This window comes from Engraulis encrasicolus, chromosome 24 (assembly GCF_034702125.1).
Source record: "Engraulis encrasicolus isolate BLACKSEA-1 chromosome 24, IST_EnEncr_1.0, whole genome shotgun sequence".
Lineage (NCBI taxonomy): Eukaryota > Metazoa > Chordata > Actinopteri > Clupeiformes > Engraulidae > Engraulis > Engraulis encrasicolus.
This window is the reverse complement of record NC_085880.1, coordinates 9,427,177-9,448,182: the sequence shown is the minus strand read 5'-3', so window position 1 is coordinate 9,448,182 and position 21,006 is coordinate 9,427,177. Positions and strand designations below refer to the sequence as shown.

General features: G+C 42.5%; 2 protein-coding genes across 2 annotated transcripts; both read right to left on the bottom strand.

The window, feature by feature from the left end:
- Positions 1 to 6,392: 6,392 nt before the first annotated feature.
- LOC134441814 (zinc finger protein 239-like) lies at positions 6,393 to 9,461 on the bottom strand. Its single transcript, XM_063192216.1, has 2 exons — positions 9,365 to 9,461; positions 6,393 to 8,690 (listed from the first exon to the last, which is right to left on the bottom strand). The coding sequence occupies exon 2, from the start codon at positions 8,493 to 8,495 to the stop codon at positions 7,425 to 7,427; it is 1,071 nt and encodes a 356-aa protein (XP_063048286.1). The 5' UTR covers positions 8,496 to 8,690; positions 9,365 to 9,461; the 3' UTR covers positions 6,393 to 7,424.
- Positions 9,462 to 9,856: 395 nt separating this feature from the next.
- On the bottom strand, positions 9,857 to 19,083 carry las1l (LAS1 like ribosome biogenesis factor). Its single transcript, XM_063190985.1, has 13 exons — positions 18,601 to 19,083; positions 18,199 to 18,324; positions 17,729 to 17,798; positions 17,507 to 17,588; positions 16,636 to 16,806; positions 15,645 to 15,691; positions 15,008 to 15,117; positions 14,198 to 14,283; positions 13,734 to 13,934; positions 12,795 to 12,924; positions 11,140 to 11,513; positions 10,202 to 10,352; positions 9,857 to 10,099 (listed from the first exon to the last, which is right to left on the bottom strand). The coding sequence occupies exons 1-13, from the start codon at positions 18,837 to 18,839 to the stop codon at positions 10,009 to 10,011; spliced, it is 1,878 nt and encodes a 625-aa protein (XP_063047055.1). The 5' UTR covers positions 18,840 to 19,083; the 3' UTR covers positions 9,857 to 10,008.
- Positions 19,084 to 21,006: the final 1,923 nt, after the last annotated feature.

Genomic DNA, 21,006 nt, shown 5'->3' with positions numbered 1-21,006 from the left:
TGTTCAGCAAGACTACCTTTGCGAGAGAAAGCTTTTCCACACAGATGACATGCATGCAGTTTCTCTCCCGTGTGCACGACTTGATGTTTGGACAAATTAGCCCTGAATGTAAATGTCTTTCCACAGGTGGGGCAGGGATAACATCCCCTTTTGGCCCTGTGTCCAGCAGTTCTGTTCCTTTCCCCACCCGAGCTATGGCGCTCAATGGACGTTCCAGGAAGTGTGTCTGGTTTGCCGGCTGCTTCAGCTGTGGAGCTGTATCTCAGGACATGGCAAACACGTCCATCTTGGTGTGACTTCTCTGGTTCAGTCAGTATCAGCCCTTCACTGTCACACTCAACTCCCTGTGTTTCCTCCAGACTCTGTTTATTCAACTCTGCATCCTCCTGAACATCACTGATGCTGATGTTGACCACATCACCCTCCTCTTTAGGTGGAGCATTGTCCTCTAGGGGGTCCATAAACCATCTGGCAAGTTCTGAAGGCTCCTACTCGTCTATGGCCAGCTCTGACTTTATCTCAGTTTTAATGTCAAAATGCTTATATTCATTTTCAGCACTAGCCCGGCTACAGCTCTCCTGATCAGAAAAGTAAAAGCTTGAGTCAGATTCAGATACTGAGCCCTCAGAATCCCTGCTGTCCATGTTGTTCCATTCCAAGATGTGATGATGACAACCCAGGTATTCAGCAGTCTGTTTAACTGGAAATGTATTGAGGCTGTTCCTCTTCAAAGAAACGAATACAGCAGTAGATGTGTTTGGTCTTTGGTTTTGCCTTCAGTCTCTGATAACGGTCACAGTTCATTGCAGGAAGCCCAAGTCAGAAAACCTTGAAAGTCAGCAAAAAAGACAATGACAAACATTCGTCATCATTCTATACATGATTCTAAATTTTAACAAATGTAACAATTAAAATACACACATGCACACGCTCAGAGAGTTGATGACAGTTTTGCTGTCTCTTTCTCTCTCTCTCTCTCTAGAGGATGTGCTTCTCTCTAGACTAGGATGTGCTTCTTCTATAGTCATCAATGAATTGTTTCAAACGGTGGTTTTAAAAGAAATTGTAAAATCCTTTTGTAACTATTATGAATGTTAACTGTTATGAAAAGCCATAACGATTATGAATGGTTCATTTAAAAGGAGATTCAATTTCTGGATTAAATCTCTAATGTACAACAAGAGATTTGTCTCTGGTTTTAACACGTGCAAAGATAACAAAGAAAACAATTAAATGTTAAATTCAATTCGATGTCGCCTGCAGACTGAGAACACACTTTATGAACTCAATTTCAGTGAAGGATTTGGTGCAATAGCACCTAAGCACTTGTGAAAACAGTGCAAGATTGGTGTTGGATTTCCAGCTATACTCCAACCTCAAATTCCATTATAAAAACGTATGTACTTACTATGTGTTAGAATCCGGTGTGTTCACTTTAAAAGGGGAGTCAGAGAGCATGGTGTCCAATCCTTGAATTTCATAGTTTTATTTGTCTGATACATAAGATAAATGCTCAAATTATTAAACCAGTAGAATTATATAATTCTGACCTGACCCTAACCGCAACAAACCAAGAACTGTCTGTCTACGCCTGAACAATCTCTTTTGTAGGTTATGATGACCAGATCCATTCAGTCCCCAGTAATTTTCCATAGCCCTTGTTTACTCTACTGTATTGGATCTTATCTGTCTTTGAAAGTCCTTTGATTCGTCATCCAAGTGATGCCCTAGAACCAGATGCATTGACCTTGAGGCATTATCCTTGCCCATGCTTCTGTAGGCTCTCAGTTAGCTCAGTCATATTTGCTGATCACACACAGACTCTTTGCACCCTAGGCCTACAGAATGTCTTGTTTCATGAAAATACTTTTGATAACTTTTGGCTAGAGCTTCTTCAAATTCAGTGAAATGGTTATGCTTAATAAAACATTCTCAGAAGATATAATTATTACTTATTGTAACATTTAATTAATTTCAAAGCTGATTTGTTAGTTGGATATCTTCAGTGTATACAGTAGTGCGAAAATGTCCCAGACAGCTTGTTACTGGTTGAAAAAGAAAATGGTAAAGTAGGCCTACATAACTTGGACTGTGAAAACCTCAAGCCCTGCACAATACTCATACTAGGCCGCATTTTTAATCATTTCTTGTTTTTATTTAGTCTTTTAGAGGTTCCATATTTATGGTAAGAGTGGTGGAAATCACCAAACATGTTCTGAAGTTAGAAACCGCATGCGGCCAACTAAAATGATAGCCATCCCACTTGTAAAGTCTCACCGTGTCAAAGAGGAATGTCACATTGGGAATGAGTCAGACATGTTGACATAAAAGCAAAATGCATCTGTACTGACAGAAAAGGCTCCGACTAAGAAAACGGGATAAGAAGTCAGTGGTCTTGAGAGACCTGAGAGTCATTCAGGGGATGCCTACAGTTGTAGTCTCTCAGGAAGCAATCCTGTCAAGGTCAAGGTCCATTATTGAAGTAGGCAATAATAATAAGTAGTAGTTTTTTTAACTGAAGTCATCGTTAATGAATATTATAACACCACAAAATAATAATAATGATGATAATTAAGCCCTCCTAGTTGATGATAATCAGGCTAGATGATAGTAAGCCTAATAATAAAATCTGAAGTCAACTAAATGTTCATGCAACTTTGCATTTTTCCATGTGACGTGTTAGTATCCATTTCAACTGAAATTTCCTTTGGCAGTGTGGGCAGCAATGCTGCCTTGGCCTTGGCTTTATGGGTGCATGTCACAGTAGTCTAGTCTCTCAGCAAGCAATCCTGTGTGTGCATTAACCCATTAAAGTAGTTTTAAAAAAAAAAGAGATGTCAACATTAATGAATATTATAACACCGCATAATAATAAATACCACTACTAATAATAATGATAATAATAACAATGGACTTTTTGAGACACCTAGCCACTCCAGTTATTGACTTTTTTGGCTGTTCTTTGCTTCTTTGCTATGTACTGTACCACTCAGCTATGGCACATGTGATGAACCGCTGTTATTCTTCTCATCACCAACCACAGCTGTGCCCGCGCGTGTGTGTGTGTGTTTTTTGTGAGAGAGAGAGATCTGCCTTTGGCTGTAAGTGTGTGCTGTATGGTGAATATATGTGCAATGATGTGTGTAATGTCTGTGTTTTTCTGTATTTATGCATGCATGCTACTGGACATCTTAATTTCCCTCTGGATTAATAAACTCTATGCTAATAATAATAGTAATTAAAATAAAGTCAACTAAATGTTCATGCCATTTTGCATTTTTCCATGTGACGTTTTAGTATCCATTGTAACTGAAATTTCTTTTGGCAGTGTGGGCAGCAATGCTGCCTTGGCTTTTTGGGTCCGCGCAACAGAGGTTGTGTATCATTGCATTTCTTCATGTGACATGTCAGACCCCATTTCGACTTGAATTTCTTTTGGCAGTGAGTGCAGCTGAACGGTGTCTGTCCAGTATGGACAACCAGATGTTTTTGTAGGCTGTACGCCCTGGTGAAACCCTGCCCACATACATTGCAGACATGTGGTCTTTCACCCGAATGCGTCTTCAGATGCACATTGAAGTCTTGTCGTAGTTTGAAGTCCTTGGTGCACTGTTCACACTTGAAGGGACGGTCCTCTACATGTCTTTTCTGGTGTTGTTGCAACAGATGCATGGTACGGAAGATCTTCCCACACAAGTCACACGGACAGTTAAGTTCTCTGTCACTGGCACGTATTCTTCCCCTTCCTGTGGTGTGAATCAGCATGTGATCATTCAGGTAATCTTTGCGGGCGAAGCTTTTTCCACACAGCTGACAGACGTGTGTTTTCTGTCCACTGTGCAGGATTTGATGTTTGTACAAGTTACTCAAACATGTGAATGTTGTTCCACAAGTGGGGCAGGGATAACTTCCCTTCTCACAGCTTTTACCAGTGGCTTTTCTTTTCCCATGTGAGCTGCGGCGCCCCCTGGAGTTGTCAGGGAGTGTCTCTGCTGCTTCATCAGTCTCACTGTAGCTCAGGGCACGGTAAACACGCCCATCTTGGTGTGACTTCTTGGGCATCGGCACTTCAGCATCACACTCAACTCCCTGCATTTCCTCCAGTTTATTCACACTGGCCTCTCCATCCTCCTGAACATCACTGCTGCTGAGGCTGACCTCACCACTCTCCTCTTGGAGGGAGGAACAGAGTTCAGGCAGCAGGTCCGTTGTATCAGCTTCTCCTGCAGGAATTGTTGCTGTGGAGCTGTAGGTCAGGACATGGCAAACACGCCCATCTTGGTGTGACTTCTCTGGTTCAGTCAGTATCAGCCCTTCACTGTCACACTTCACTCCCTGTGTTTCGTCCAGACTCTGTTTATTCACACTGGCCTCTGCATCCGTCTGAACATCACTGATGCTGATGTTGACCACATCACTCTCCTCTTTAGGAGTAGCATTGTCCTCTAGGGGGTCCATAAACCATCTGGCAAGTTCTGAAGGCTCATACTCGTCTATGGCCAGCTCTGACTTTATCTCAGTTTTAATGTCAAAATGGTTACTTTCATTTTCGTCACTTCTCTGGCTAAAACTCTCCTGATCAGAAAAGTAAAACCTTGACTCAGATTCAGATACTGAACCCTCAGAATCCCTGCTGTCCATCATGCTGTTCCACTCTGAGATGTGGTGATGACAACAGAACAACCCAGGCGTTCAAACAGTCTGTTTAAACGGGACATGTATCGTCTGTTCCTCTTCAAACCAACTGTTTTATTCTGCAGATAGATGTGTTTGGTTTTGCCTTCTCTCTTCTGTCTCAGCGTCACGGCGCTGGAGGCCCCAGTCCGAAAACCTTGAAAGTCACCAAGAAAGACAATAACAAATATTCTTCATTAGGACCTATTCTACAGGATTCTTCTCAGTTAACCCTCTGGTTGTGTTAGAGTTGGTGTAGGCCTATCTTCCACAATTCTTCAGGAATTTCATTATATTTCATTTTGACCATTTGAATAGACTAGCTGGAGGATATCATGAAGTGTCATTTCTGTATGATGAAAAACAGAAGTTATTTAAGAATGAAGTTTCAAAGCGGTCATTTTTGACCGTAACACAACCAGAGGGTTGACAAATGATTCACAACTTCAATCCAGTTTATTTGCAAACGCACGAGTATCCTTTCTGTTTTAATTCCATAGGACGCTTTAGTGGTCCCAAAGCAGCACTAAATTCAGTGTAAGTGAAGTTTATCCATGGAAACACACGCGCGCGTGTGCTCAGGCGACACATTTTGCGCACTCTCGGACCCGCTCGTCGCCATTCAGTTCACTAGCCTCCCTGGCTACATTTCCTTGGAGCGCACAGTTCGCTTTCACGTTCCAGACACAGGCACATGCCTACACATCCACGGTAAAAGACTGATTCAACTGGCACACTTTATGAGCTTAAGCCTATAGGCTAGCTAGCCACTCAACAAAGTGTCCAAAAATGGTACACAGCCAGCAGAAGAATTTAACAGATTTTACTGTCAATTGGATAAGAAGACCAAAGCTCCTAAAGGTCATTTTCAGAAAAAAACGACGTACCTCCCGGTGTAAACAGGCAAACAGCGTGTTCTAAAGGGGCTGTGGTGGGACCACAGATTTTCCAAGGCTGTTGTTCATGTTGTGAGATCACTTCCGTGACGGAGGAACCACGAAGCAGGCTGGAATTCTTCTGCTGATATCGGTGTTCCTCTTTCATCTCTAGCAGGGACGGATAACGCACCTGCCGTGGCGCCCCAAATTGGCAGGACAGGATGCAGCGTTGAGGAAAAAAAACAACCATCAGCTGTCGTCCTCCTGAGTAGGCTACAATGTTATCCTTAATTCATAGCTTGTAATTATGACACTATGTAAATTTGTTGCAAAATTTGACTTCCAGGGGCCCAAAGCAACCTGTAGCCTATAGTCATCTTAATCCGGCCTTGAGTTCTACAGTAGGCCTAGTTGTGCTTTAAAAAAAAATAACAAAATAAAAAATACATTTTAAAAATGACACATTACACTTAGCTGACGCTTTATTCTCCGAAGCAACTTAGTTATTTAGATACAGGATATTGTTTACAGTCCCTGGATCAGTGAGGTCAGGTGCCTTCTTCAGCCACGGAGGAAGGAAGGGATTGGTAAGGGTGGGGATTTAACCTGCAACATTGTGCCAGCTACAGCTACCCATCTTCTCAAATGCAGTGTACCCTTTTTTATTAAGGAGCTGCAGTGACTCCTGAGTACTTGTCAAAACAGTGTAAGATTAGTTTGAAGTGTGACAGTAGGCCCCTGACCCCTGCAAGGGCAAGCGCCTCAAGTGAGCAGCACGAATGTGAGAAAAGCTCAAAATCCTTCATACGCTTAATATGCATTGGGGACTCAGTCTGCACATAATTGAAACATAATGTTCTTTATTTACAGAGAACACAGACAAAATAACAGGGGTTATAACAAACAAACAAAAACAGTGACTCTAGTCTCTCTTACAAATTGAAAAATAAACTAGACAGTCTTACATAGTTGTGAATTACTTAAGTTTGTTGCACTTGTTCTAAGAACTGAAATCTGATATCTGTGCAGTAAATTCAACCCCTCATAAACATATATTTCTGTCCAAAATAATTGAATAATCTCATCTTATTTTAATAGAAATGGCAAGACTCCACTCCACTTGTATTCGTCCCTACCAAAACTAAGATCAATTGTTTGGGTTGATAGTTCCACAACTTAAATTCTATGGTCCCACGCTAGGATGGTGATCACCTACTGCTGTGTTTGTCATCGCTGTGTAGTTCAAACAACCAATTAAAGAGTATTTCCTGATAAGCACAAGACAACATGACCTCCTTAAAGAACTGGGGCATACACTGCAAAGCTGGTTTAGGAGTAAACCAGGTTAAGTCAAGAGGTAAATCATCTAATAGAAGACCATGTAGTCCTCATTTTCTTTAGAGAAAAAGGACTCCAGGCTCTTAGATGATTCACCCATTAACTTAACATGGCTTACTCCAGCTTTGTAGTATACGTAGGCCCATGATATGAAAACTGATCCGAGGCAACTTGTCACAATACTAACAGACATATCCCCATCATCCCAATTAATTGGGCTACCACCATATCGAAGGCTACCATTAGGTCGTAGGATACCACCATATATACTCATTAATGATTCCAATTCCTTAAGGTAGTACCGTGTCTTTGTAGGTTTTATGTAAAGATGTTATGGATTCGTTTGACTATCCATGACAGTGTAGTGCTCATAAAACTTATTTTGCTCTGAGGCATTTCATTCCATATTCTGTCCTAGATCTAGAATAGAATACAAAAAAAAAAAAAAGATGTTGATGGCACAATAATCATCACATTTCCTTTGTGTGGTACACTGGGCCTACATAAGTACACCGGTATTGTACATTACTAGGCCTAGTGTTTGTGATGTTTCCTGTGCAGTCTTAGAGACTCATGCTGACGGTACGTTTTCCCGCAGGGAACACAGCTGAAGGGCCGCTCCCCTGTGTGCCTGCGCATGTGCTTCCGGAGCGTGTCGGCACGCCGAAACTCTCGTCCGCACTCCTTGCACGGATAGGGCCTTCCCATGTGGCCCTGGAGGTGTCGCCTGAGGTCGCTCTTGTGGATGAAGCAAGTATCACAGAAGTCACATTTGTGGGACCTTAGCTGGGCATGTCCGTCCAGGTGGGCTTGAAGGCAGCTAGCACTTCGAAAGCTCTTGCCACACTCGTCACACAGGTGACCCAGCTCCCCTCTCCTCAGCCTCTTTTTCCTCTTGGTGGGTCTGGACTGGGTGTCATAATCATCCTCTGCTCCAGAGTGTATGGTCATGTGTTCAGCAAGTCTGTCAGAGCGTGTAAAGTCCGCTCCGCACATTTGACACTTGAAGGGCCTGTGTCCGCTGTGTATCCGCATGTGGACCTTGAGGCAAGCACGGGACGCAAAGGTTTTGCCACAAAGTGTACAGACAGCGCCCCCAGGAGTTGTTTGGCACTTCCTCCTCCTCCCCCTCCTCTTTTTCTCATTTGGCACTTCTCTGACAAACTCATCTGGCTCTTTCATCAGCTCTGGAACTGGAAGTGGGACGGGCTGCCTTTTGTCCTTTGAGGACTTAAGAGTTCGACAGACCGGCCTTTCCTTTCTATTGAATTTACATTCCTGCAAAACCAGGATTTCATTGTCCCCATCAACCGGATCTTCCTCATTTTTTAGAATAATGCTATCTGGCGCTGCGGATGAGTTTAGGAAAGCTGTCTCTATTGGTTCCTCACTTTTTATGCACCTCTTATCCCCCTCTTCCTTCACTGTAATTTCATGCTTTATGTCCAGCTTTAGTACAACTGAATCAATAGTTACTGCTGCAGCTGTAATGTCAGTCGTATCCTGTTCTTCAGGTAATGGTCCTAGCTTTGTAATGTGAATGTCTACCGGCTCCTCTTTCACAGAGTTCACAGCCGGCAAAAAGTTCTGGTTGATGACATGCATACCTGTAATTACTTCCTCCCGCAACGTTGGTCATCCGTTATTGTTGTCTTAAAAGTACTCTACAAATACATATATAATTTGATACTCTTGGACACAGTCCGGAGTCCAGCCATGCTGTAATGTTTGGGCACGCAGTCATTTGGAGCTTGGTCAAGTCAATGCACTTGCCAACCTTCTGGTGGTGTGTCAGGTGTTCTGAGAAAGAAAGAAAGAAAGAAAGAATGAAACGCTGTTGGGGTTATACAACTCTGGCAAAAAAGTAAGGAATCACCAGCCTTGTAGAATGTTCATTCAGTTCCATAAAAATGCAATGTTGTAGAAAAACGTGGCTCACAGAACAACACAATTTCAAGAGGCAACTGCTTGCCTAGTGCACTAGCCTGCACTTAGTAGGCTACTCTTTTTGGACAAAGGTGGACTTGACTACAGTCGCGCTGAACGAATATCAACGACAGGTGATTCCATACTTTTTGTCAGGGATAGCTTCACATGTTGCTCAATGCTCACACACTTTGGCAAAAAACAAATAAAACAATGCTCTCTTTAGACCTTGCTAATTTGTTATCCATAACCAATGGCTTGTTTAGAGTATGCTGCTAACACGTCGCCAGCGTCTTGAATATTTGAGAGGAACACGATACATCTCAGACCACCTAGACGTGCGTGCATGTCCAGTTGCATTGAACTCGCGAGTTTGTCACTGTCAACAAGCACACCGCCATAGAAGTTGCAATAAAACGTGTAGACAACGAGGCGAGAGTATGTAAGCAGGTAGGCTGGGGACTCATTGTAGCCCACTACATAGATTTGTCAACGCTTGACATATGTTAAGACTTGTTTTTATTTAGAAAAACGAGCTCGCTTCTCACCTGAAATGTTGATTTCTATTCTCAGGCTCCACACACGCCTGGTTGTTGTTGTTTCGCGCTCTCAGCTGATTGTTCCTTCCTTCCGTTTTCTGGACCGACTGATGGCGTAAAAGTCGCTAGTTTGGCATCAAGGTCTAATAACCAGTAGTCTAGATGTTAATAGTCTACCAGCTTCAGAAAATTAAATAGAACAAATAATACAAAACAAAAGCTATAATCAATAATCATTCCCTTAATTGGCACACAAACAGATCAGATTAAACCTAGGTATTTCAACTACCATCAGCACGCAACTTTATGAATTGCATTAAAATGCAAACAACATAGGCCTATATTTCTTTCATCACTTGCATAGTGAACGATAAAGTAAAACATTCATACATTCATTCTCTGATGCTTGAATTATCCTTGGCTCATTATTGTGTTCACATTCATGCCTTGCCTAAATTCTTCAGTGGGGTGTTAAATATCACTCAAACCAACAACAAGGGGTCAAAACAGACACATTTTATTTTGTGAAAAAAGAAGGAAATCGGAAAGCTATAAGAATTCAAAGATCAGACTCCACCAAAAAAATATGTACATGTGATGCCTTGTAGGGTTAAGAAATCACAACCAAGTTCTTTTTTAAAAAATGAAGGCTGTCAAAAAAGCTTTAGTCCAGATTTCAGCTTGTTCAGTTCTGCTGTACTCCAAAGCTGTCCATCAGAACCCGTTCTGTTTTGGCCGAGAATACTTAAAAAAGAGACAAACACACAAACAAACAGAAGTTAGTTTTCTATAACTTGAACGTGAAATATGTAATTCATACAACATAATTTGAAAATTCTGCTATACCTTGGATTAACATGATGCTGTGAGGGTTTGTCAAGCTCGACCTGTTGGTCAAAGACGGTGAGGGGAGTGTATGTGTCCACCATTAAACACGAGGGGTCCTCCGATTGCCCTGGAACCTTGCCCAGTGGGTAAAACTTCCATGGAACTTTATCTAGACAAGATACAAAAATTGAAATATGAAATATTAGTCACACACACACACACACACACACACACACACACACACACACACACACACACACACACACACACACACACACACACACACACACTTGCTGGACATGTTCTAAAAAACAAAATAAAGAATAGGCCTATGGGTCATTTGTAACCCGAAACACGTTTTGTTTATCTTGATTCACATACTGTAATTCCGGGCACCGCGTGCCCCTTACTCAAAAGCTGTATGTTTGCAACGTAACGCAACAATGCGTACTGCAACGCAACAATGCAGGCATTTTCCTGATGGGTTGAGGAATTGACCTTTGGCTAAGGCCTGTCTTACTGTAGAATGGTGATTTGCAGACAGCGCAAAAAGAGGTTTGCCAGTTTTTGACTGACAGCGCTCCATTGAATTCATACTCTGACGGTCCTCTTGCGTTTCTCAGCCAGATATTACGGTTATATTTTTAAAATTAAAATGTTGTTGGAAATGGTGTGTGGGGTATTTGTAGCACAGATGCACGTTCCCCTAAGTGAAATACTGCTGTGATTTACTTAATCATGGCATACCCACACCCCTGAACATGTTTGGTTAAGTCAACCAAAGGCACGCTGAAATTATGTAAACAAGACTACATGTTTTGGCAGGAGCTGTTTTCCCCCTAACAGGCTATTTCATGCACTGCTTTCAGAATCCCATGACAGTTCAAGAGTAAAAACAAAGTTGCCAACTTCTACTTTAATGTAATGTAATGTAAAAGGAAAATGCATTGACCCACCTGTGCACACCTGCCAAGGTGAGCCACGCAGAGCCATCTGCCTCTGCTCCAGCATGCCCATAGTCAGCTTCTCCTGCAGGTCCTCAGTGGGCAGCCCCCCTGGCACGCAGGAGCCACTGCGATTGGTCAAAAGCGATGGCCCCGTCCCCAGGCCTTCCCTCCTGAGCCTCTCCTTGAGACTCTGCAAGGTGTATACGCTGCCGGATTTGGAGGGGTCTGAATGGGCATGGCTGTGGGCATGAGCGCGGGCATGAGCGGGGCCGTGGCTGTGGGTCTCCTCCGGGTGGTACTCCCCCTGGGTGTAGATGCTGGACAGGCGGAGAAGCTTCTCCTGGGTGTCAGGAGGCGGGGGCTCATCCATGTCCTTCAGTAACCTGACACACAGAGTGCATCTTAATATGGGACCTTGCCTCCTCCACTTGCCTCCTCCACTCGCTTCTCGTCATGATGACATCACTGACAACAGCATTATATTTCAATATCTTGCAAAAGCTCAATTGTAGAGTCTTTTTCTCGTGTGCAATTGTTATGGTGAATGAAAAACAGTCCCTCAAACGTTGTTGTGGCTAGGCTGACAGCTGGGAAACTTTATCGTTTTCTCCACGGAGGAGGGGCCAGGAGGTGGGACGAGGAGACAAGCACAAGTGGAGGAGGCAAGGTCACATATTGGGATGCACCCACAAACATGGGATCATTCCTATGAATTAAGTTCATTATGTCTAACTGTTTAACTTAAACACTTAGTGGTTTCTTTTGCCTTAAGACATGTAAAAGTTTTTATCTTTTACCTGACATGTTTCGACGGTGTTACTTCCGTCTTCATCAGAGGGTCACTGTGATGTTGATGAGTGACGTGCTTTAAAAACAGCTGATGTTGTTGTGGAGGTGTGACCTCCCTGTCAATAATGACAGGTTGGTCACACCTCCTGCTGTTAGAGTTGTCCTCTTAGGATGGTGGTCCAGGTGTGTGAGAGCATGTATGCCCCCTCATCCCTGTTCATGGTACTTGGGCTACGCTTTCTGATCTCCATAGACTCCTTAATCCAGCGGTGGTATCTGTTGTTCTCTTGCTGTATGACTTTTGCCTTGTCCCAGTCCATGATGAGGGGGCATACATGCTCTCACACACCTGGACCACCATCCTAAGAGGACAACTCTAACAGCAGGAGGTGTGACCAACCTGTCATTATTGACAGGGAGGTCACACCTCCACAACAACATCAGCTGTTTTTAAAGCACGTCACTCATCAACATCACAGTGACCCTCTGATGAAGACGGAAGTAACACCGTCGAAACATGTCAGGTAAAAGATAAAAACTTTTACATGTCTTAAGGCAAAAGAAACCACTAAGTGTTTATGGGATCATTCCAGTGTGTCACATTTTCAACTCATCGACAAGGTGCAAAAGATTGACGTCAAGAGTAGGCATTTCAAATGTGTATTAAAGTTGGCCCCCACACACTTGAATGTATTGTAATAGGATTTTAACATGAACTTTTGTGTGTTACCTTTTGTGTATCACTGTTTTTTTTCCCTCTGTTGCCTAGGCTACATAACTCGACAGATGGCTAAAACCAATCGCAAGGTAGCCCGTGTGTGAGTGAGTGAGTGAGTGAGTGAGAGAGAGAGAGAGAGAGAGAGAAGTCCACTCACAGCTGTAGAAGGTAAGGAGTAGCAGAGCACGGGGAATTCAAACACGCCGTCAGAAGTTGCTGCCACCCAAGCTCCATTCGGTTCACAAACAGCTCCATCATGTGTGATTTCTTCTTGACCTTGAATGCACCTGAATGAATTGCAGATCAAAAGTGGGCAAGAAACCCAAATCAGTTTAAATATTCTTAAAAAAAAGATTACAGAAATTACAGCACTGTCTGACGCCTGGCAAGGTCTGGTTTACGTTTTCACGGAATTGGGCCCGTTCCAATCTGCAGAAACGTCATACTTTGCAATTCAACATTCTTTTGAGGGAATTTGTCCTAATTTGAGCTGTAGCCATGATGTATGTAGAGTATTGTGTAAAGAGGACTTACTTCTTCCCATTTAAAAAAAGAGACAAGGGCTGCCTCTACTGTACCTAAAGATTTAGCAGTATGACAACATAAAGGCATGTTTCTCAGTTTCAATGATTGAATGCAATGTGTACCAGGCGTGTGTAGCACAACCATAACAACTTTTCTTTCTGCGCATACTATGGAGTTGACCACTCATTTCACTGCAGGAAGTAGCCTTGCCCACAGCGCTGATGTGACAAATAAACTCTACTCTTAAACACTTAGGGGTTTCTTTTGCCTTAAGACATGTAAAAGTTTTTATCTTTTACCTGACATGTTTCGACGGTGTTACTTCCGTCTTCATCAGAGGGTCACTGTGATGTTGATGAGTGACGTGCTTTAAAAACATCAACATCACAGTGACCCTCTGATGAAGACGGAAGTAACACCGTCGAATAATGTCAGGTAAAAGATAAAAACTTTTACATGTCTTAAGGCAAAAGAAACCCCTAAGTGTTTAAGTCAAACAGTTAGACACAATGAACTTAATACATATGATAAACTCTACTCTACACCTAGCGAAAATGCCCTCTGCGCTTACTCTTGCTGTTGCAGAGGACCACTTCTGAGATCCAGGCGGAGAGGTAGTAGCTCCTGTGCGGCTCCGGCTCTGCGAGCAGCTCGGCGAACAGCTTCTCAAGGACGCGCCGTATGAAGGCCACACGACTCAGCACCTTTAGCAGCGGCAGCCAGAACTGCAGGAACATGCGCGGAACACACGGCCGTAGCGGATCATAGAACCCTGTGAGAGGACGAGGAGACACACACACACACACACACACACACACACACACACACACACACACACACACACACACACACACAACAAAGTGTCGGAGGGAGTCCATAAAATAGTCTAGTTGTAGTCATTTGGACTTTCTTTTTGTAGCTCTGTAGCCACACATACATTCATGAATGCACAGACACACATCTGAACTAGGTAGCAGTTCAGGCAACTTTAAAAGTACTTAAAAAGCCAAGGTCTTTGGAGCTGTGAGTGTTTACCTGTTGATTCGATTTCCAGAGACTCCAACTGTTCTTGAGTAGGTACAAGAAAGCCATCCTGAACCAGTGCATCAACAAAGATCTCTCTAAAATGAAAAAAAAAAGACACAAAATGTCACACAAGTTTCCACAGCAAAGCAGAAGGACAGAAGCAGGTAGGTGTTTACAAACTGTGCCAATGGGGTTCAAAGGAGCTAGGTTGTAGGCAACAGGATGCAACTTTGTTCATTTGACTACCTGTCCCATGACTTGGATGAATGACATCTTCAAAAAGAAACATAAAATATTATGTGATTAAAGGTTGCTCATTTCCAGAATTCATGCTACCCATTAACTAATGTTACCTTTTTCCATGAATACTTACCACATATCATCAAATTCTAAGTATTCATTATGACTGGGAAAATTGCACTTTTCATACATGAAAGGGGGATCTTCTCCATGGTTCGCCATTTTGAATTTCCAGATATAGACATTTTTAGCTGCAAAAATGACTGTACTTGGGCCATACTAGAAAATATTAGTTTATTACTTAGTAAACTTTCATGGAAAGATCACATTTAGCAACCCAGTTTCAATGAGCAGCATAGTTGCAGTACCTTTTTTGACTATTTCCGGCACAGAGCACATTTAAAGCTTCAGCATCTTCATCTATCTTCTATATCCCCCATGATAGCTGGGGCCTGAGATGCCAGTATTCACATACCGTTTCACAGGCAATGAGCAATTATGCACATCCTTCGCAGTGACATCTAGTTGATCATGTTTAGTAGATATCAAGTGAGCATTATGAATACTGTAATCTCGAACCTTGAATCCGCTGCAAAGAGTTTGACCTGCTTCAAGATCCAGCTGAGGTTGGCGGTCGGCTCCATCCATGCCCCAGTAGGTGAGCCGTGTTTCAGCCACTCCTCGTACATCTGCAGCCAAAGCCGGGAGTGTGTTATGGTACATCATTGCGGGCAGGGCCAAATTAAGATCGCCTGGGGCCACTAGGCTCCACTTTGCTGCCCCCCCCCCCCCCAAGGAGGTAAATGTCGCAACAAATTTAAATAGACAGTGTCATAATTACGAGCTAGGAATTAAAGATAACATGCCTACCAACTGTACTCAAAACAAATTTCTCAATATTGCATCTTATCATAATTCTGCAATTTTTCACTTTTGGCCAATCAGGGACCCCCTAGGCTGCATCCTGTGTGTTAGTACGGTTCTGATTATGATCACCTTATCACTTATCATTATTGTCCATTACGTAAAGAGAGACAGTAGGGAACAGGGCTCAGCTATCCCTTGTACACCTGCAGCCAAAGAGCATGTTTCTACATGACATTGCATTTAGCAGACACTTTTGTCCAAAGCAACTTACTAAGAGGACATACAGAGCAAATACAGAGTGTAGGGTGAACACAGTACAGCAGTATACAACAATATATGACAAACTTGCCTGAAACCGTTCCTTTTCGTAGGAAATCAACAGTTCTCTGGCTTTTTCTGAGGAAATGAAAAAGGTAATGTAAAAATTCAGATGTAAAAGCCGTGTTTACCTTTTCAACCTACCTTTTGACTTTAAAAATGTACAGCAATAAAATGTGATCATGCTAATGTTACATTTTATGCAGTGTGGCTAATCCTGATAATATGATAACTTTACGAGTAACTGACACATAAATGGGGAAATTCACCAGCTGCCCAATAGCAAAATCGCCTACTCTACCAGTCACTTTCATCAAAAATACTGAATCAGAGCAAGATATCGCAAAACACGCCCACTCAATGCAAAAGCGTGTGCTCAAGTTGGGTCTCCTAAGAGGGCGTTGTCCCCTACTTCTTCTTCTCTTTTTGAGGTGTTTGCGCAAGACGTGCGCTACCGCCATCTACAGCGCTAAGGGGACTTCATTGATTCTCAACCTCAGGACTCCGAAGGTGCGCCCTAAAGGGGCGTTCACCCGACATAAAGTGGATACCAGAAAAGAAACAAAATGACACTTCTTGTTAGATCCACCTTCTTTGCTTTCATATTGTACAATCATCTGGCTGGTAGCTAGTATGTTTTTCCCATTGTTTTCATACACAGACGACTTTAGCTTTGTTTAAAGTACTCTGTCCGAGATCCTCCTGGCTAGCTTACCGTCTGCGTAGGTTTTTTTAACATAGTATTTAAGGGCAGAGTATGTAATTTAGGCAGTTTCCTTCCATAATGTATCTCACCCATTCACAAATGTTATCTACCCCCCTCAATTTCTAAGTAGTCATTGACTGGGAAAAGTTCACTTTTAGTAAGCATTCATGAAAAAGTCAAATTTGGGAAAGTGCTGAAGAGTTGCCATGGGCATCGCAGTTTCAATGCCTTCTCTGGCCACAATCCTACATGCTCTACCTTTAAAATGTCTTAACATACTCCAAAACTATCTCCCTGAGGCAGGAGCAGGACTCACTGTGGTTCTCCACCTCCCTCTGCTGGGTGAGGAGCTGCTCCTCCTGCCGCCGCAGCCAGCCCTCCTCGTCCTCCCCATCCGACTCCTCCGAGTCCCAGTCCTCCGCCAGCCTGCTGCCCAGCTGACGAGACCAGTACTCCTGCTGCAGCCACTGCAGCACAAAGGCACAGCCTGCAACACACACGCACAGAGGGGCATATTACGCAGAGGTAACACGTTAATAAAAAAAGAATACAATAGACATTGTACTATGCACAGTGACTTCTGTCACTCCTGGACACTTTGTTGGTCACTTGATTTTGGGCTGCTATACTCAGTTAAGGCACATGTGATGGATCACCGGGACACTTTCTCTTTGTACATGTTTTAATTTGTTTTGTGTGTATGTGTGTGTAAGTGTGTGAGAGAGTAAAATACTTAACTTGGGCTGAATGTATGCAAGAATGTGCTATATATGGTTAATACATGTGTAATATCTGTGTATAATGTCTTCTGTATTTATGTATAGTATGCTACTTGATACCTTAATTTCCCCCTGGGATCAATAAATGAAACTCTACTCTACTCTAATAACCTATGCCAGGTAGCCTGCCTATTTCAGTCTCTGCTTGTAAATTTTGTGTGCAAATTCCTGGGCTCGATAAGTGGACATGGCACCCAAACTTTGGAGGGCCTCTTTTCCAAAACCATTAGAGGTAGGATGCTAAACCCGGGTATTTTTTTTACATTGGCATCAAAAGATACCTGTCTGCGCATTAACAGGCAAATCAAAGAGGGTCACCTGGGGAGGGTGTGTGAATTGACATGGAGTAACCCAGGTGTAAATGTCAAGCACAGTGGCCAATGCATAGTTCTTAAAACTTATACCCACCTTTTCGGCACCACTTGAGTGATGGAAGCCGTCGGTGAGTAAGATCATGTCGGAGGTTTACAATCCATTCTGGAATGTTCATCTACAAAAAAAAATACAGATGTTTTTTCGATGAGAGAGAAACCTTTTCATTGTTTTGTCACACTTGACTTTGGCAATAAGGAGCAACATAATAATAATAAAAAAGACAAGGACAATTTCAAGGTAGAGGTTGTGACTTACATGTCCTGCCAGACGCCTCAGAGGCTGGGCTACACGTCCTTGTTTCCTTTCCGTTATCAGATTGACAAACCTGACAGACAAGACACATTTGTTTGTCAGATGTAGGGAAAGATGTCAGTGACATGAAATATTATCACCTGTCCCAGGTTTATCTAGCCCGTTCCTGACCATCCCATACTACCATTTCATTGCGTATTAGTAGTGGAGCAAATCCTTTAGCTCGCGAGGCTAAGGTGTATCCAATGGTCTCCGTTTGTGATCTAACGCTAGGAAAAACAGTAGGGCTATTTACATGTACACTGAATAAAACACAGCTTTGCTTACAAGCAAAATATGGGATCAAATTGTCCAGATTTTTTTTTGGTCAAGCAGAGGTGGCACACTATACTAGCATACAAACTAATGAATTGAAACAAAAACATGAAATTAATCCTTCTTGCAGTCCGCATACAACATAATTGATGTCCCACCTTACAAGAGCCATTCCATAGAGTAACACCAGGTCATCAGAGTCTAGTTGACCTGACCTGTCCAGAACTTGGCATCGAACAAGGTCCGCTGTGCTCTCCACTGCGACAGGAGTGTTGTGACCAAACCTGACAAATTCACGACACACAACAGATAAATAAAACATTTGAAATGGAATAAATAAAGATAGAACTACACATCAAGGTGTAGTAGGTCTTTGATCACGTAAATGTAGTAGGTCTTTGATCACGCAAATTCCATATTAAGTTAGTTAACATACCTATTAGCTATTACATGAAAACGACGTTATAGTTCAGCCATTGTTCTGTTTATGTCATGGTGCATCAATCAGAGGTAACTTTTGCATGACAGTGTGGAGAGCCAGAGCTACAAGAGGAACTCACCTTCCTTTCCAAGCAGATATTCGTTGTAGTGCATGGTTCTGTAAAGCAGCATCTTTTGAGTACAGATAGTCCAGCACCTGGTCCCACTCCGCCTTGTTCATCCAGGCTACTACATGGCGAGCCTTGGCAGTCGGTTTGTTCTTCATTTTCAGACCAGATTTAAGTAAACGACCCAATATGTTTGCACGATAAATACTACACGATGTACAGTGTGGGGTGCCAAAATTCGACTTGGTCATTCATGGGCATCCATATAAAGGTTCCGCGTTTTTCGTTACATCGTTATAGCCATTTCTGGCCAAATTCCTACATTTTCTCTCGCACAATATAGTCGGATTAAATCTTGTCATGAAAATATAACGAATTGTCAGTTAAATGAACGTATGTTTGTTTAAAGCCCGAAGAAAGACTTGCGTTAGCTAGCAGGCGACTTGCAGGGGAAGGCGGATACTAGTCGCACATCATAGTATTCAATTTCCGGTTTAACTTGATGCAATAAAAGCTCACAAATATTAGAAGATCTATTTCCATGGGTGATCTATTTCCATATTAATTTTTCTTTGAGGACATTGCAGAAACTGCATCAGTTCTTCTATATTGTTGAAGGAAAAAAAAATCTACATTCACGTTCCGAGAAAGAACAGATATTTATAGGCCTACAATATTACTGTGTTCATTGTGTGATACAGAACTGCAATGCCACCAAATATCCACAAGGAAGCAGTAGAGCTGTTTTTACTCAAAGTGGTCACTTTGAAAACAGGTTTATTGAAATAATGGCCTCACACAGGTAATGAATCAACATTGAGCTCAGCCAAGTTGTTCAGTGTCTCTTACTGGCATATCCCCATTTACAGAAAGAGTGCAGACACATTTGTTACGCTTATATCACATACTTTCTCAGTTGTTCATACATCTGCATCTCTAATCCCAAGTATGAAGAGCAGGACAAAGATGACAAGCAAAGCATTTAGAGTGCAAAAGATCAGCAATTATCTTCTGATTAATGTGTCATCAAACTGTCAGTAAATGGAAAATTGTATACATTTTGCAATGTTACAAAAACATTAACTGTTTGGCATAATATCCTTAGTAAAGAAACAGCCCTGCCACATTTGTTCATACAGCATAACCCAGGACAGTGCACAACACTCAGCCATCATGTTGAACAGCAGCATCACAACAACTAAAATCGTTACATAGGCATATCCATGATCAGTTTTAGAAGACTTCACACTGGAATTCCCTCTGATGGGCTTAATTTACTCCTCCAGTCTGTGTTCCACAGTGCTGTATCTTCAGAATGTATCCATTTTTATGATTACCCTTAACACGTTAGAACAAGTGTGAGGCTGTAGTATTCGGCAACACATATCACTGATAAATACAGTATACAATCATGCTCGTCTCGGCCCGTTTGAAAAGAGATCAATTAAACCTTATAAATAACATTGTTATTGCAGATTGTTAGGTATAATACATGTGTTACATACAACATAACTGGAAAGAAGATGCATGACTTTGTATGGCATTCCCAATACAGAACAGCCCCATGTTGACAGACACCGAAAGAAGTGGCAGCCTACTTCTAACAGCGTTTTCACACCTGGTCCCTTTCAGTCACCTAAGCGAACAGTGACTGAGCATTTTTGCTGCATATGTGAACGCTCCTAAGCGTACCCAGATCCCTCGGAAGCAAACTGTACTGAGACCTTGGTTGATGTGGTCTCAGTTTGGTTCGCTTATGAGTTCTGACAAGTTACACTTGTGACTGGGTGTAATCACTAAAGGAGAGCTCTAGAGGACCGGGTGTGATAAAAAAGAAGAGTGACACACCATAAAAGCCTACCAGGACCAGACAGATCAGCCAGTTCTTTTTGTAATACACTCACAACAAAAACGGAACTGAGTCCTTTTGCTGTCGGTTCGCTTTTTGGTCCACTTAAAGTGGACTGGGTTTGGTTCACTGAAAAGGGACCAGGTGTGAAAACCCTATAACATGTGGATATTGATGTCTCTCAAAACTGTTATGTTAGAACTCAGTGTGCCTTATTTATTTCAGTCAGACCTTGCACGGGAGAAGGTGGTTCTTACTTTGGTCCACCATAGCAAACTTTAGCCGAAAAAGGAATAGGCTCAAAATGATTAGGAGGTACTGCAAATGCATAGAGATGCACCGGATCCTGATTTTTAGGATCCTGCCGGATACCGGATCCACTGCTTAAGATCCTGCCGGATCCGGAACCGGATCCTACCAAAGGGTTGAAACACACACCCTACTCACACACGTGGGCCCTTTCTATCACGTTGGACCAAACTATTTTGACTGAAAAGCCTCGGCTACCGGATCCTGGATCCTGGAACCGGATCCGGATCCTGTGAAAAACCTTATTATCCTGCCGAATC

What these genes read in the sequence shown, in the direction of transcription:
- las1l (XM_063190985.1), bottom strand. Translation starts at nt 18,839, where the DNA reads ATGACCAAGTCGAATTTTGGCACCCCACACTGTACATCGTGTAGTATT. An exon ending in ACTCAAGTGGTGCCGAAAAG is followed by an intron (nt 16,807 to 17,506) that starts GTGGGTATAAGT and finishes TGTGTGTTGCAG; the next exon opens with GCTGTGCCTTTGTGCTGCAG. An exon ending in CAGCATCATGTTAATCCAAG is followed by an intron (nt 10,100 to 10,201) that starts GTATAGCAGAAT and finishes CTCTTTTTTAAG; the next exon opens with TATTCTCGGCCAAAACAGAA.
- LOC134441814 (XM_063192216.1), bottom strand. Translation starts at nt 8,495, where the DNA reads ATGCATGTCATCAACCAGAACTTTTTGCCGGCTGTGAACTCTGTGAAA.